Below are 18,618 nucleotides of genomic sequence, written 5' to 3' on the forward strand. Positions count from 1 at the left end.
CCATGGCAGCAGTGACAGAGAGGTCCATTTGAGGGGCTAAGCCAGGCAAGCAGCAGGCTATCCTGAAGTCAACAAGGCACGTGAATGTCACCCTTCACATAGGGCTTTTGGCTTGAAGATGAGCTCAAATTTTTATCTGGGACTTTAGCATTAGCTCCGTGTTAAGGGCTTCAAAGATACTCAAACAGTGGGAGCCTCTGAAGAGAGTTTCAAAGTCATGAGACACCCTAGCAAGCTAGAAAGCCTGCACTGGCCTCTGATCCCAGGCTGCCTGCCCTTTGCTTAGGGAGATAAGGTCACGTTAGTAAATGTGCCAGAGATGATCTTCTCAGGGAAGTCCACTGCAAAGAGACCTTTGCCAGGTTTGCACTAGTTTCCCAAAACTGGTGTGACTGGAGAATTTTAATTCCATAAACCACAGGCAAGATCAATATGGCAGGCTGTGAGCTTGTTTATGAATCTCAAAGGTAGTTGGCTCTGCGCTTAGCCATGGACACAATCTACTGCACAAATAGGCCCTAAGCAGTAACTGGAAAGGTCTGTCTCCCACTCTTCACAGCTCAATATGCTCCAGCCTGTATTATAATATCCTCTGCCTGGAGGGAGGTGTTAGCCCTCGGTAGTGAGAGAATCATAGACTAATTTAGGTTTGACCTCCTGACGTCATCCAGTTCAACCTCCAGCTCAAATCAGTGGCAACTTTAAGGCTAGACCAGACTGTTCAGGGTCGAGCCCAGTCAAACTCTGAACATCTCCAAGGACGGAGATTTCACAGTCTCTCTGGGCACTTGCTCCAGTGTTTGACTACCCTAATCCCGAAAAATTATTTCTTTATGCCCAGTCAGAATTTCCCTTTTGCAGCCTGTGACTGTTGTCTCTTCTCCTTTCACTTTACACTTCAAGAGGCACAAACTGCAATACAATTTCACAACCATGTGCTTTTCTGGGAATTTCCATAAGACTTACAGTGCTAAGTTACATCAAATATAGAACAAGATGAGAAAAAAATCTCCAACGTCATAATGCTGCTTTCCACTAACGTGTGGCAAAGTACCCACATAAATAAACTGCTATGAAAAGTCTTATTCTGGAAAGTTTGTTGTTAGAAGATAGATACATGCACAGTGGGACTATATCTCCTATTTAACAACAAGCTTTGGAGTGTACTGTAAACTCTTTTTCTTTTGGTTCCTTTTTTAATCTGTATTACCAAATGGCTTTTCTGCACCTGGTCAAGTTGCCTGGTCCTCACACACAGCAGGAGCCCTCACTGCACCAAGTCTCAATAGGGTGCAGCTCAACTACTTTCTAGTTTAATTTTCCTGTTGCATTTTTGTGAGTGTGAGGCAGGCTAGATGTGCTTGAGGTACTCAAGCCTTGTCTGTGTATTTGTGAAGAGTCTGTGTATTTTGTTTTTTTCCAAACCAGGCTGGAATAATCCAATATGCCAGACTTGGATAAACCAATTACACTCAGGTCTGATCTTCACATTGATGAATGTGGATAATAAATCTAGAAAGAAAAATTAGGCTACAGCCATAGGAAATATGATCAGAGTTGTGCCCTGAGTACAAATATGGACCTTCGCTCTTCAGTATTAGAGTTATGTTAACTGACCTGTGAGCTTTTCCAGAACATCAAATCCATGTTTCAGAGCAATGATATCAAGAAAAGAGACTGTGCCGTCTTCAAACCTAAAGGATGGAACAAATGAGCACAGTAAACAAATCATGCAGCTATGGTACAGACTTTAAATCTATTTTGATAGTTATTATGTTATAGTTAGTGAATCTAACTTGCAGAGTGGGAAGCCTCTTCCCTTAGGGATTCATCTTACAGTCTTGTAGTGTCCTATGAAGCAAAAATATAGTCTTCAAAGTTACAGAGGCTCATATGAACAGCTGCTTGCACAGAGAAAGTTATATTTTCCCCCGCATGGGCTACTCATGGGTTTTGGATTTTTAGAGTAATGGGTAACACTTGTGTCTTATAAGCTAATGTTACAAGGTCCTAAGCTACCTTCTTACAATGTCAGAAAATGTCAGGAGTAGGTGAGGAGACAGGTGGAGACTTTGTGTTTGCCCCCTGACTCTGATGTGATTACATCTAATACAGTTGAGTTAGAAGGCCAGAAGAAATCTTAATTACCTGAAGAAAAGCGGAAGATCACTAACAAGTCTCCCTCAACATGCTTTTCCCGTAACAAGCTCTATACAAGGGTGAGGGAAAACATACATCCCCAACCAACGTCTTTTAATGGAAACACCAAATGGAAACAAAAATGCCAGATTTGATGAACTACTGCAGCCATTTCCACAGTTCAGAAGGAAAAGGTGCAGCTCCAAGGTGGGGATGTATTCAGGAAGTGGTACCCAAGAGAATTTCAAGGGGACAGAAGGGACACTATATCAAGCATCAAAATATGTTTTATTTAGGCTTTGTGTGCACCACAGTCCACAAGAAGTTTTAAGGAATGATCACTCAGCTTGCTTTACCACAAAGGGCAACGCAGAATAATGCTGAGAACCGACGAAGTCAAAACTGCACAGAACTGACCACCGTGTAAGGCTGAACCTGGGGTCACAGCAACTCTCTAAGAAGAAAGGAGCTATCTTCAAGACTGTAACAGCTAATGTGGAAGAGAAACCACCAGCAACAACCCCAAATCTAATGGTTCAAGTTTAAAATGAAACTCTGACCATGAGGACGAGACCTTCCCAGTAACCTAGTGTTTCCTGAATCTTTCTCAGAAAGGGCTGATGCTGTCCACACATGACTGGACAACATGGAGCACAACAGAGGTACTCTTGGGCAACAATACTTTACAGGCACACGTAGCAGACAAGAAAATAAGGGGATTGTTTTGGTTTTTTTTTTTTTTGCTGGATGTATCATTTTTCATAATGCATGTAAAAAGCATTTGGTGCGACAATTAAATATGTATTGTGAAAAGGCTCAAAGGTTAAAAATGTCAGACTTCAAATGCTTTTTCTTTAATAAAACAAACCTCTATGGAATAGCATAATAGCTCTCACTTCTACAGTGATTTTTCTTACTTATCTTCTATTTCATTTTTCTATAGTTTTCAAATAATTTAAACACTGCAAGTGACACTGTCAGGTGAAGGACATATAAAGCTTCCAAAAATATTTGGGAAAGTTCCACACAAAAGAATAATGCAAGAGCATTGTGTATACATGGCAATATGTTCAGCTGGGATAAGAGAAGACATATAAAGGCAGAAAATAATTATAAACCAAGTGGTAAGAGACAGGTGGTGGACTGCTACAAGGATGAATGGCCCAAAAGAGAGCACTCATGCTCACATATTTCAATAAAAAATAGGCCAAAGAATCCTTCTTAGGAATTTCTGAATCTTGCCTAGTAATAATTAATAGCAAAGTCTATTGCTCCTGAACTTTAGGGAAGAAACCTTGCTGGTTGTCAGTGATGAAATTTAAAATGGCCACTTGTGATTTGAAAGAGACCTAACACTAGGAATATTTTTTACAGAGACCTGTGGACCAGTATCTGAAGGAAGCAATACTCTATCCAAAAAGCCAGAAAAATTGGGGGAGGAGGAGGAAGGAGAGATAAGGCAGAGGCTAACAGTGGTTTTGGAATTAAATGCTTAAAAACATTAAAAACTTGCACTGGCTGCAGGAACTGTCACAGTGGTCCCACAAGGCTGCCAAGGAAAGATTACAGAAAGGATCCGTGAGGGCAAATTGACCTGCCCTGCTCAGTTACTGGCAATGGCTAGCAAAGCAAATAAAACACTGGAACTAAAGACCAGAACACAGACACTGGCACTGTGCCCATCAAGAAAACTGCACAACCCTCAACAACCTTATCATTATCAGGACAGAAAAGCATTTGAAAGGGCAACAAAGCTGCCAGCCTAGATCTTCAAAGGCCTCTGAATCTTACCTATAGTAAAAGGGGAAGTGGATTTATGTTCATTAGATGTTATTATTGACTAAGCAGACAACTGCAGTATATACATTGCTAAACAACAGAACAGATGCATGAACCATGTTACTGTTCTAAGATCTTAAAGATTTTCATGGAAATAGACCAGAGCTTAGGAATTTCTTTTCATTCAGAAAAAAAAAACAGAAAAGCAAACACAGTTGTGGGGTTTTGATCAAACATTATGCTCCAGAACAGCACAATCATTGTGGCAGTATATGCATCCTGCTTTGTTTTGTCAGATGCACGTTATTTATTCTTTCTGGATCACCAAAAAATTGCCTGCTGGGAGATCCATTGCAAGAACAAGAAGCCATAAAATTGAAAATAACACTAAAAATATTTGCTCAAAGATATGGGCAGGTCTCTCTCTTTACAATTTAGATATGGACTATTTTGCAACATTCCTCTCTTGTATTTTGTATGTTCATATGCCCCCTCTATTTTTGCATTACTAGCTTTCCATTTCTGATAAAGAAAGCACTAATATTTAGTTATTCCCATAATATGCATATTTACACTACATCCAGTGCATTTGACTCTCACATATACTCTTCAGATTTACTGAACACCTGATGTGCAATTTCATGTAAAGCTGTCATCTGCCCCATATTTCCAGCTATTGAATTGATCATTTTGCTTTATCCCCAGAAAAATTTACAGGAATCATCTACAAATTCTGACATTTAGTAAATTAAGCCTTAAGTGCTATAGCAGTTTTATTTAGTACCATGGCAAAACATGAAGGTAACTATTCCCCTCTTGGGACACAGAAAGCTCTCTCCCAGAATATTTAACTGTATTTAGGAGAACAAACATGCTCCTTGCATTGCAAAACATTGACTTCAACGGATACTCTTCTGTTTGATGCAATTGATGCTTCAGATAAATTGTTTCCCCACTCAATGGCAGTTGCAGTGTTAGAATAATCAGTTTAGGATGAAGTCCATTTGAATGCTGGTCTAGAAGCCATTTCCTGAAGTAATAAAGGTTTTGCAGCTGATGATGTATAAAGGATACTTGCAAAGCCTAATACTGCAGAATACCAACCCAAGAAACAACAAGCATATCTCTCTTATCTAGTTCTTACTATAATTGATCCCACTTAATCACGTCTGGGATGAGCTCAATTGCTTAGCTGATTGTGTTTGTGAAAAGCTGATAGCATTTCACATCAACTTGCTACCTGGCAAACTGGTTAAAGCAGCTCGTGGCATAACAAAAAACAGAGCAGGCTGCCTAAATCTATCAAGGAGTTATGAAGCTGATGAGCTGCTCTTCTTTTCCAAGTCACACAAGACCTGCTTCTAGAAGCAGCAATTTTCCCTTTGAGTCACGAGAGAAGACTGTTGCTTACAGAGAGAGGTCCCACCTTTAGGATCTTCCTAGAGATGGAAATAGGCTAGTCTTTCTTTGAGTCCTTGTTCAGTTGGCTGTTGTGACACTTCTCTGTTAGGCTTCTGCATACAAATGTTATTTTCTAAAGCCACTATCTCACTCTTCAGGGCAACTGAAACAAGGAAGGAAACTGTGACATCTTGGGCAGTTTGAATTTGTCCTCTCCTTAGCCAGGTCACCTTTGCATGGAAATATGACAAGACCCATGGCCTGGACAGATGCAACTGGAAATAAAGTGCTTAAGAGTTAAACAAACAACTCATGTTTTAAGAGAGGACTTATGAGTAAAATTTGGTGGAAGGCAAAAATATTACCCTGGAGTTGGACCGCACTGACTTAAGTCAGGATCCCAAAAGGGACCTCAAGACCAGTCAGCCAGTGCTGAGGTGGTGAAATATCTTGCATAACATAAGCTATCCCGTATATGGAAAGTACACAAGGCATGACTTTTAGGTATTTTGGGTGTGAGCACCTGCTTCTGTATTCTGGCAAGGCTGACTTGCTTAGCAGGCAGATGAGTGATTCAGCTGGGTTTTTTCTCAATTCATTTGCCCAGACGAAGTAAAACCAGACACAGAGCCACTGCACACGTGCATCTTCTGTCCAGCCCAGAGCTTTAAAACTTTGATAAAAGTCCCATCACAAGGTCAAAAATAATCCTGCTCATTTGAGAGCATTGCTGAGTCAATGCAAAGTGCATTGAAGGAGGGTGGGGAGAGGCAGGGGGGAACATCACTGCCAGCCATCTGCCACTCTCCTTTACACAGAGGTAATGGCTCCATTTAGGTCAAATGAGCAGAAGTCATTCCTGAGTTTCTAAAGCAGGTAAAAGTGAAACCAAATCCACAGAGAAAGCCTATTTCTTGAATAAGCTGCTTTTCTTTTCTTTTTTCTTTTCTTTAAACACTCCTCAAGAGTGGAGCTGCCCTTTGAAGTGAGTTGTTACATGAGTTCCTTTCATCTTTGCAATTCATTTATTTTCATCTAATTAAAAAGTACAACAATACAGAGAGGTTCTTGGTATGCAACTGAAAGTAGTTCGTTCAGATCCTATTTTTCACCTCTTAGAGAAATTCTGTATTATCTACACGTGAAACAACTGTCTTGGCAAATCTAATTTTTACATTTATACATTTACCTGTTTATTCTATATTGACATTTGCTGGAATTACAGTAGCACCAAGGGTATACAGTGTCAAGCTTAGGGCTGTAGGAACAGACTGTTTTCAGTCACATTCATGTTCTTAGGTTAGTAATTGCTATCTCTGATATTAACAGGGGAAGGGATCTTAATTGGTCTCACTGCTTTCCAACATCAAAACCCAACATTTGCACAAGGAGCTATATTTGTTTTGCTTTTCTTTAACTTTAAACACATCATTACTGGCCTATGAAACCTTTAGGGCCCTATGCTGCTCTTTAGCACATCTGTCAGCTCCTCCTGAGACAAAGTTCTCGGGTATCTTTCCAGGGTGTTTGTGACTTTCCAGAGGACACACTCCCCTTGGTCTGGCTTCGTCTCCCACGGATGATGCTCTTAATTTTTAGCATTTGCCAGTTGTCCGTATTAGTCACTTTCTTAACTGGGTGAAACCCTGGTCACATTAACACCAACTGAATTTTAAGGCAGCATCATGCAAGATCAAGCATTTATCTGTGGGCTTTTTGGTCCTCTACTAGTAAAACTTTGGAACAGTATCTGATCCCCAGGCCACTAACCTCAGGTATGTACTCCCTTTGCACTGAATATCCTTGTCTCACAGGTTGCATGCCGCTGATGCAAGTAAACAAAATTAGGAGATAGTCTGTTGTAACAGGCATGTATGCTATCATTAAACTCTGCTTTCATAATAAGCCAACTTTTGCATAACTGCCTGCACAGGAGCATGCTACAGCAAGCCAAGAATTCAAATGCTAGGAGGGCAGTAAGAAATTATAGACCTCTGAATAAGACATTTACTCTTATCACTTCAGCAACTCCTTTTTACCTCTGTCAGTGGTACATTACATGTTCATGAGTGATGTCTGCTTCTCACAGAATGAAAGGAGAATGCTTATCCAATACTCGAACAACACTCACTTGTGGAGGACAAAACTGAATGAATATATCCATCTATTTTTATTTCTCAAATGTCCCTGTGCACTTCTCCCTTATGTGCAATTTGGTGAACTTCTAATTGGAAACTTTGCTTACTAGCTTAATATCTAGAAAAATCTTCCCCTTTTGCACCACAGATTAGCAGTCCTCAGGTCTGTTATTCAAATCAGGCTGAATGTCACATTTTGATTTTGCAGATTATCAGCTCCTCAGGGATCTGCCTTTCAGTAAAAATCACACTTCTGACAACTATGCATCATGATTACTTTCAGCTGTATGTGATTTTTTAAATAAAAATAGATATCTTATACTAAAACCATTTTTACAATTAATAGTTTACAATATATTTTCGAAAAATATTTATACAAGAACTTTGCCCATATGCATTTAAATCATGCGAAAATTAGTAAGTTGTATCTCAGGGATAACACACTACCCACACCAACCCCTACACAGACCCTGCAAAGTCAAAGAATAATAAAACTACTTTGTTTTCCCCACCAGAAGAGCCACTGGTCACAAAAAAAGCCAGTGTCACATTTGTCACTGGTCAGAGGTTCCCTTCCAAATTCACAAAATAGGCCAATGTGGTTTCTTTACATTGATGGGGCAGAGGGGGAGAAACAAAATAATATTTCTCTTTAAAATTCTATCACACAAAGGCACATTTCCTTGAGGTATATTAAATGTAGGTCTTCAGGAACATGAGGCCTGCTGGTTAACTGGCCTCAAAGAATAATACATTCAACTATCAGCTAGTTAGCTTGTGATTTATACTCATTCATCTTAACTTGTAACTTATTAATGTCAACAAGAACTCCATTAAGGTGCAATTCAGTGTGAGTAAGTGTATTGCAAATGATTTCTCTATCTGTCTGAGTATGTAACATTTGATATGCATTATTCTCCCATGATTAAATATCAATAATCCAAATGTTCACACCTTTGCTTCCCATGGGAAGGTAATATCCAGATATAGCCCCAAGTAATAGTTAAAGTGAGCAATTTGCAAGGTGTATTTGCATAAACTGTTCACTGATCAGTTATGAGTAATGAATCACTAATAAAAATTCAAAGCCCTTCTTTTCATTTTCTTCTTAGGAGGAAAGAAAGGATGAAAGTCATTCTGGACATAAATTTCTCATAGGGAATAATCTGACCAGCTGTAATCATTTGTCCATGTTCAGTATAAACAGATTTGTTTATTTCCTCCTGAAGACTGAGATGAAATCTTTCGTCCTTAAACAGGTGCATTTGGGGATAAAGAATAACTTTGTAATCAACTGCTAAAGACAAATCAATTTAAAATTTGGCAGACAAAAAAGGCTCCACTTGGACATGAATTTATTCTTCAAAATTCACACGTAAAAATACCACTGTCTAATCACGTGTGCCAGTGAGGCAGGCCCAGATCAATGACCTTGGGTAATGTTAGCAGTAACTTATCCTCAGATAATAGAGGAAAATCCCTATGATTGCTTTCCAATGGGTGGGCTCCATTCTACAGAAAGGTCTGTGCCTCAAAGCAGGGGTTACTGCAGTGCATAAGCCTGATTTCCACTGCAGAAAAAAGTGAATACAGCAACAGCTCTGAGCACTTCATTGCCTCAGTTGGGAGGGTGAAAAGACTTCCCTGATCCCATACAGAAAGCTTCTTTCTCTAGCAATAAAAATTATTTCCAGACCAAATTTTCAGAGGCAATGTATACCCAAGATTAGCAGAATCCATTAGGAGCTGTGAATGAAAACAGGTTCTTCACTATTAAGCCTGTCATGTTAAACAATTCCATGTCAAGCCACCATTTGGGGCAGATTTGCTCCTCCTTCACGGTGACCTGAAAACTAACTTAAAGAATTTCAAATGTTGGTACTGTGAGTAAGACAGAGGCTCAAAATGTGCTCATGACAGTGATACCACAAAAAGGAAAAAGGAGGTGGGGGAGTAAGGGTTCTTAACAGAAATGAATATTTTTGCTGGAAGGCAGGAAGTTAAAAAAATAAAAAAAGAAATAGAGACTTTTCATCTTCCTCCAGCTCTGCCTATTCTATTAGTTTTCCAGCTAAAAAGAAATAAAAAGAAAGTTCCCACCTATACTTTTCTGATGCATCTACAAAACAACCTAAGCCAAAACTCACAGGGACAGAAGTGCTTCTTGCAAATTTTGCCTTCAGCGTGGCTCAGGACTGCACAGAATCTCCCCAGATGCCAGGTCTTGCTAAATTACAGTGAACCTTCAGGTCCAGGCCCTCTGCTGCTGGAAACCAGGGAAGTGTTGAAGGCATCATAGGCCAGCTGGACTCTGAATCACACATCCATATAGCAGCTGGCTTCATGGGAAACTGCACTTCTTAGCGTCCCTCCACTCAACACTGCCTCAGATGAAGTACAAGCAAGAAATAATTTTCTCTTTTATAAAGTGGAATGAGTATTAAGTGGATGTCAGAAGCCTTCATACGTGTGCTGAATATTGAATAGCTGTCAGCAAGAATATAATGTTATCAGTGTTTGTTGTCTTTTACTTCTGATGCGAATGTGCACGTATGCAGAACTGTCTGTAGTTGGTGGCAAATGCCAACTACAAGTAGTAACAAGTAAGTACTAAATTTAGTTGAATTTATGATATATGTACCAACAACACCCTGTGTATCCAGAAAGGCTGGCAGCTTGATAGAACTGGCATTATTAAATTACTGCTATAAAACAACTTAGGTTCAGAATAAAGTCTGATTAGCTAGTTTGCATGTTGAGACCTTTGTGATAACAGTAAAATTGTCAAAGCAGAATGAGAAGAGACAAATACAAGGAATACTTCAGCTAATAAGGCATTCCAAGGTATACATGCAACCTTTTTAGGCCTAGGGGGTGCAGCCAACTGAGACCTTAATGAGGAAAAAACCCGTATTCTATCTGCCCCACTCTCATGCCTGAAAAAAATATTGCATAGTAAGGAATGCTACACCAAACTAGGTGCAACCTGACAATCCGCTGTTTTACTGCAAAACCTGCCAAGCTATCTTTCCACTTTGGGATCTCAGAACTACTATAATACACAGACCTCTTCCAATGCTTTTTTTTTTTTTTTCATTTTTCAGCATTGTTATGAGGCTTGCTAAGACTCACACTACCCTGTGAGGTCAACATCTCATCTCATAAGATGAGGACAGGGAAGCTGAACAAGTAAGTAAGTGGCTTTTCTTTCCAAGGACCTGCTCTGACTGATTTGCCAAGCTTGGTCTGGGTATTGGGAGTTATCAAATTTCTAGAAAACTGAACTCACAACAGTGATACTGAAATAGCAAGTACTCCTAATTTCTCAGAGTTTTAAGTAGTCTACAGCTTATACTGCAGAAAGCCAAAAACCTTTTCCGTGCAACTGCCTCTCCAACAGGAAGGCAGTGATGGACTCCCCAGGAATATCATGTCCTCATGTATAAACAGAGATAGCTGCTTTAGCATTCACAGGTGTCCTGGACCTGCATTGATAAGGTCAGTAACTGAAGGAAGTTCTGGAGGTCTTCCAGTCATCCAAGTCCAGAAGAAAGGATCACCTCAACTAATGATTCCTTCAGGGATGTAGGAAAATTCTGGCATGTTACCTGGTGTTGCTAATGCTTGAAGTAGGGAGCACAGAGAGATGACGACTATCCCTTGCTTTGACAGAAAAGAGCATACATCAGGTTGATGAAGAGACAGCAAGGTAAAGAAATAGCAGAGGGTTAGGGGTATGTGCATCAATAGAGAAATAAAAATTTAATATTCATAGAAGCATTTGCTATGTAAGTAACATCATCCCAGCTATCATCCAAATAGAAAACAGGATAAGAAGTGGGTGAAAAAGGCAGAGATGTTTATAAGCTAAGACAATGTACCTGGACTACAAAATGGAGGGATTAGAGGCTCTGTAGGACATTTGACATTAGTATGTGGTAGAAAAATAATCACAAATAGAAAACATGCTAAGGAAAACACAGAAATATAAGAGAGATGGTTGTGCAGAAAACAGAACTGTCTTGAATTGAAATGTCTTTGGTGAGATGTTCAAAACAAGCATGACTAGTTGCTGAGATGCTGCTATAGGCTGTGTAGCTATTCAGGAAAATAAATTTTTGGGTAACAACAGATACTTTTCTATCACTCTCACAGGAATAAATACCACCTTAAGTTTCCTACAAGCAAAACCAAGATAATGGAAACAGTTGAGTTCGATTATTCCTTAACATCAGAACCAAAACCAAACAAAACCTGCTACAAATAAAATAATTATCTGAAAACCGGCTTTTGCAAACAGTTATACAACATGCAATGGAACACTTCAACTGATAGAAACCCTGGTCAGAGGGATTACAAATTCATGTGGCACAGATAGATAAGAAACCTCAAATGAGGTTTTCAGTGTGATCAGGGCAAAATGAGATATTAATGAAATTACTTGGTCAGGAAAACTGAACTGAAGTCATTGGATACTTAGATATAGAGAAGACCTAAAATTACTCAAAGTTGAGGTTCAAAAATGCATGGAATTTGCATCGCAAAAGAATGAAAAAAGAGAGAAAATGAACTTTTAGAGAAAGCCTCCAGCAATAACCTGCACTAAAAAAAACTCTGAAGAGAGATTTTAGCACTTCTTATAAAAGCTGACATGAAATCAGAAAAAGTGCTCCTCAGTGAAGGAAGCTACTGTTGGAAAGACAGAAAGCACAGGGATAAAGTGAGAATTCCCAAGAGGAGCCCTGACAAAGGAAGTTAAACTAAACAGCAAACTATTCTTTATATAAAATCAAAGGAAAATATAAATAAGATATAATAACACACATAATACATAATGAGAAATATACATAAAAAGAAAAGGACAATGATTGTTACTCAGTGAACAAAGAGCTGGGAGAGGAAAAAGGGCCTGAAAACGAAATGAATACTTGGCTTCAGATTTTAACAAGGACTCTGATGAGCAACATAGGTCAGGACAGGGTGACTCATGTCTGAAAGTGCGTGGAAAGTGTGAAAACTGACGTTATTGCAGCTGGTACGGAAACTCACTTATAATGTTTTAATGTACTTGAACACAGTCAGACAGACAAACTATGCCCCAGAATATGCCAAGAAATTGGCATGAAAAACTCCCAAGTCCAATAACACAGGCCAGTAAACAAATTTGTCAAGTCAGGAACGGAAAACAGAAAACAATATTTCTACTAAAGAAAGGGAAACAGAATAATCCGAGCAACAACACATCTGTTAGCTTGACCTCAGTGCTATGTACATCCTGAAAACAAGTTCTGAATGAAAGGACAATTAAATGAGTAAATAAAAGCATGCTCAAATGCACCATGGATTGTGCCAATGGAAAATCAAGCCCAGAGAGGCTGCCATTTTAAACGCTCACTGTTTTTCTAGGCAAAGGAAATGCAGAACTAATTTATCTGAATTTCAGTAAAACATTACCTCTAGTGCCGTATGAGAAGCCACTACAGGATGAGGATTATTAGAAGAGTGCTACAGTAGGCTAAGAAATTGTGCTGGAGGGGGAACTATTAAGCTAGGAAAAGATTACCTGTGTAGTCCCTTAAGCACTGGTTTTGGGACAAGTATCTCTTTTAGTAGTTTCAGTAATGATCCTGGCATAAAAGGTAGGAATGTGAAGATAAAACAGGCTGCTGAAGTGAAATCTGGACATTGTCAATGCGGAAGATGGGGCTGTGTATTGTGTGCAGTAAGAAACAGATGATGTTGAAAACCCTAATACCAGAAACAAAATGAAATGTATAATATGCTATGATGTATGACAAGTACATTATCACGCATAAACCCTGTTATGCAGTGAGGGATTACTGATGTGAATTTCTGCCATGAACTGGAGGAGCATCATCTGAAACATCAGATTTGTTAGTTGATCAGATCAGTTATCAGCCATCAGCTGACAGACAAGAAAACGTGCTAGGACTTACAGATAGAAAAATATTAATACCATTAATAAAGTTCTGATAAGATTTTCTGTGGCATACTGTGTATGATGATCAGAGAAAAGGAAAGCTCATCTTATAAAAGTGTTCAGTTCTCTTAGTATGGAAGTTCAAAGCTAAGTACAATTGCTCTTGGTAGTTCTAGAGATGGAAGAGGTAGGTAGTAACCAGGGTGGAAAAAGAGCTGTTTAAGCTACAGGAAAAAATGCACGTAAATGACCAAACTGACCACAGGATAATACAGACTGCATATTAGAAGTCTTGTGTCCATCCGAGATACGAGATTATAGAACAGTTTTCCAACAGGAGTAGCAGAAACAAACCAAAACCAACATGCCCTCCCTCTCCTGTGCCAAAGGTCTCCCCCCATTCTGAACACAGGCTCAATATAAAGAAGGGATTCTATGGTGTGGGTGTCTTTGACAGCAAATAGGTTGATGACATGACACAGAAGTTTTTTGCCCCTCCTAAGAATCCAATAAATGAAAATGTCAAAATAGCAACTCCTCTCACTTTATGAAATTGCATATAAAAACCTACATGAATACAGAAGTTTGTAACTTTGGGAATCTCTGAAAACCCTGCAGTCATCCCTCTTGATTTCCCTCTGACCTCTGTTCCATTTCACACCCAGTGAGGGTGGCACTGTCTTGCTCAACCTCAGCTGTATAAAGAGGCTACTGAGACAAGGGCAAAATAAATGCACTTACTAACGCTTTTTTTCTTATAAATTTGCATGCCTGTTCTACTAGCCTGACAGTGTGGTGTATTGACTGGTTCCATATGCTTCCAGTAAGGGGGGTCTGTGGTGATGGTGGCGAGGAACAAAAAGATCGCTTTATTTAGATTAATTGTCATGGAAGTGAAATGTGATCTCAACAGCTGTATGATTTTATAAAATGATGCTAACACAGTAAAAAGGAAAATACCCACCTCCATGAATGTTTTTTTCATTTAAAAGTACAGAAATTGTCTCTGCCTCAATCATACCAGACACAAAAGGATCATCAAGAAACACAAATTGTACAGTGACACAGTAATACAAAACACTCATTTGAAAAATTCAACATACACGAATACAGTATCATTTATTCTCTCTTATTAATAAAAGTACTTTCAAAATTCAGCTCTCAATGAGTGTATAATCCTCCTGGTTGGAAATATATTGAGTTTTTTAATACACTGTGGAGACCGTAACAGTTAAGGATAAGATAAAATGGCTGCATGCAAGCTTCACAGAATTGCATCCCCCACCACAGAAAAATAGGTCTGTTGTCTATAAAAAGCCCACCAGAGTAGAGTTTCTCATAGTTTACCAGCTGAAGACTAACCAGTCCTGAAATCAAACTACTTGCTCTTCCACTACTTCAATGTTTCAGGTACAGTACCTAGATATTTCAGGTACATGCAGCCAGGTAACTGAGGTTTGTAAAATAATAGGCAGAGATGTCTGGTATGAGTAGAAATATCCAATAAAAGAACAGGTGAGGTTGCTTCAAATAGAATACTGTCTCTTTAGACTTTCTAACCACTGAGGAGGACTAAATACAGCAGAAAGCAGGTAGCTCTGTATTCAGGGAATTCATAATAATATATAGAGGAATGTGTAATCGCACTGGAAAGTATGTTTAGTACTACACAATTAATGAAGTACTTCGCAAAAACAGAGTCTTAGGAAATAGCAAACAAAGCAAGAAGAAAATTCACTTTCATTGAGTTGACATAGGCTTTGACGCAGCCAAAAGGGCGCTGCAGGGCTGTATCACAGCACGACGGTAAGCAGCGCACTGCATTGCCACCCACAACTTGGCTGCTTTTGAATTCCCAGTACAGAGGAAAATGGTTTGCATTAACAGACTGGGAGCTCCCTGACAGCAGGAAGTTCTGCAGTGGAAAACAAATATGTATTTGGAGGGAAAAGGTACATGGAGTTGCCATTCACAAATACCATATGCAGTTTTTAGGGAAATACAGGAAGCATAGTAGTATGAAGCCTAAAATACCACCCATCCAGTATTTTGGTGGTTGAAGGAATCCATGATTTTAAATTTAGGTCAATACTAGTCTATGTTATAGAGGAGAAATCTGGGATTTCATAGAGCAATCTCACACGCTACCTTAAAACAGCACAACCAGTAGGTTACTGCAAAGTTTTATATTTGAAACAATTATTCACATAATGAATTCCAAATATATTTCAGATATTTTAATCTCTTAAAATACATAGAAAACCTCATATAGAACCTAATAAGACTTGTCAGGCCATTCAGTATCCTGATATATCAGCTATACTACTGGAAGAGTTCTTTTCTCCACCCTCCCTTCCCCATATATGTTAATGTTTGCTTTACTGGATATAATTACTGAAAAAAAAATCCAGTTGAGATTAGATTTCAGTTATAATTAATGATGAATTTGTCAAAGTATTATGATGTTGTTTATCACACTGCTTGCAATGTAATTTAGTGCAATAATACTAAGACTTGCCATGTGACAGTTATTTAGCATTTAAGTCTTCTTAAGATGCTCTGGAGAGCATCCTGAATGTTAACTATGGGAAGATTATTTTATACAAAAGCAGCTTCAGGCAAAATGTAGTGACAAGTTGCAAGAGCCCAGGAAAACCTCTTAAATCTTATGTCATCTACAAGCTGAAATATAATAATTAAATAATCTAGACATGTTGTAAAGCTAATGAGAAATCCAAAGGATAAAATTAAAAAAATTGACATTAATAGGGCAGCTTAACCATATGAGGAAAAAAACAGTCTTTGTTCTTTCTGATACAATTTCTGAAAAGATATCTTCCTTTTAAATGTGAACATACACACAAAAGATTGAAACATAAGATCCTGTGGCGGGGCGGGGAAGTAATAACTTTGGATGCCACAGACAGATGGCTCAGGGCATTTTAAGGTAAGTCTGAGCTGTCCTGGCTTGGATTTTTTTAAATCTTTGTAGCCACTGAATTAATTTTGTTTTTACCTCAGACTAGTTCTGAAGAATTTTCTACTCCCAGGACATCCCCCTTGAGTATTCACTCATATGCTTGTGAATCCTTGGCCTTAGGCCTTCCTCTGCAAAGAACGTGCAAGTTTGCCCTGAGGAGCTGTGCCCCAGCACGGCACAGAGCTGCTCTCAGTGACCTCAGGTCTGAAAGGAAAGCGATAGTTTTACATGCGCTGCCTGGGACGACTAAACAAAGATAACCGATTGCTGCATGTCTTTACCAGGAAAATATCAGGCATGGAGGGAAACAACAAAGAATATGCTCATTATTTTTGTAGTTAGCACGGTGAAAAAGTTTAAAATGTCGGTCTAAGTCTAGATGCAAAGTCTAGTTTAAGAGAAATTGTACAAGTATATAGAAAATCAGTTCATTTAGGGATATTGTTTTCAAGTTATGACATGCTGGAAAGTCATATTTAAAGTTCAAACTTCACAATGGAATTTGTTTATTTTGCTGTGATTTCCCACTGTGCCATAGCATTCTGTGCAAATACGACATGCCACGTACAATTTACTAACGTGTTGTAATTCCATCCTCCTAAACTCAAATATACTTCAGGGACATGATTCTAACCTCTGATTAAAAAGCATAGTTCTCCACAAGTTCTTCTGAAAACAAACCAAACACTAGGAGTGCTTACAGCTCAACTGAGACATAAAACACATGTAATCTTTCATTAAGTTCTGCCATTCTTGAAGAAACAACTCTAAACCATCATTACTTTAGTATAAACATATAAATATTACTAACATTGTTGCTATGTCTGAACTGCAAAAAAACCCTATCTGCAATTCTCTTTCAGTTGTAACCTATTAAAATAACCAATAATCTCTGTTTTCATAACAAGCATAGCCTCTAGACTTCAGGGTGTCTAGCAAACTAGCTCTTTTTTTGGGTATTTTGTGTCTAATACTGTATATTTTTTGAAGAAGGGATATACCTGATAATACAGAGTCAAGAATATTTTGCCTAATGCAGTTCTGCATTTACTGAAGTTTTTAAAACTACATTTGTTATTGGAATTCAGTTCTGCAGATACCATGTTTAATAGAACTTGACTAATGTTTTTGTTCAATTAGCTATCATACCATCTATTAAAATTCTGGTGTTCAAACCCACTGGAGCCATACATTAGTGAAGTAAGCGGAAGATTTTCAAGAGGTACAACATCTGATATTGGCACCTCCATCATCACCAAAAGCTTGGAAAATTTTAAGCTATACAAAAAGAATCAGCATTTTTTGCCACCTTCTTTCACCATAATAACAAATGCAAATGATGGAATGGACTGAAGATAATACTGATTATGCATAGAGATGGATATTGCTTAGCCAGAGAGATCCTGTTAAAATTAGACTCGAGAAGCACTTGGCCCCAGACCTGGAGAGTCTGGCTACTAATTCAAAGGTTTTGAACTAATCCAGAGCTTTTGAATTGGTCTAATCACACCCCTGCTAGCAGCTGCAAGCTCTATAGGCAAATTTATCAAGGACTCTAATTAGAATTTGTAACTCTTTCTCCCCACCTTCTCCCTATGCCAGAAGGTAGATGTCGCCAACTAGAGTGTTTGTGCAGGTAGGCTGAGAAAGAGCACCGCGTTGCTTACTTCTGCTTATAGCACCCGCATCCGCAGAGGGAGGTGGTGCCTGAGGGGTTTTCTGGAGAGACTGGCAGAGACACACACTGCCTCCCACCATGGGACATCCTCGTGGAGTACTGGTGCCTATATGCGAGTTCTCTATCCTTTAGATCTTGCACTTTCCCTTGGTCTCAATAACTGCCAAGCAACCTCCTATGTTGCCTTTACTTGCACTATTTCCTCAAAAAGATTGAAGCTACCATTTTTAATTTAAAAAAATAAATAAATTAAGGTTTTCATTAATATTAAGGGAGTCATCTTGACTTCCTTCCCTGCTTTTGGGCAGATACGTGGCACTCGGTTCAGTTTACGACCAAGCTAAATCACTGCAAACGATCCACTGACGTGAAGAAACGTGACTTGAGTAATTTCAAATTTCTTTTCTATATACTTGTGAGATGCACGTCCTTGATGTTTATCCTAATTAGAGTAAACTGGACGTTTTCCAAACGATTTCTCACAAGCACCTGCTCAGGAACACGTTCAACCATTCAACTCAGCCAGCTACCTTGCACCACTCTGCACAGTATGTCAGCTCAA

General features: G+C 38.9%; 1 protein-coding gene across 2 annotated transcripts in view; it reads right to left on the reverse strand.

Moving 5' to 3' along the window:
• Positions 1–18,618, reverse strand: part of MOCOS (molybdenum cofactor sulfurase) — a 223,915-nt gene that overhangs the window by 99,634 nt on the left and 105,663 nt on the right. For both annotated transcript variants that reach the window (XM_075084424.1, XM_075084426.1), the window contains exon 5: positions 1,618–1,694. In XM_075084424.1, coding sequence (XP_074940525.1) covers positions 1,618–1,694 — 77 coding nt within the window. The remainder of the gene's footprint in view (positions 1–1,617; positions 1,695–18,618) is intronic.

The sequence above is a fragment of the Phalacrocorax aristotelis genome, chromosome 2, assembly GCF_949628215.1.
Source record: "Phalacrocorax aristotelis chromosome 2, bGulAri2.1, whole genome shotgun sequence".
Taxonomy (NCBI): Eukaryota; Metazoa; Chordata; class Aves; order Suliformes; family Phalacrocoracidae; genus Phalacrocorax; species Phalacrocorax aristotelis.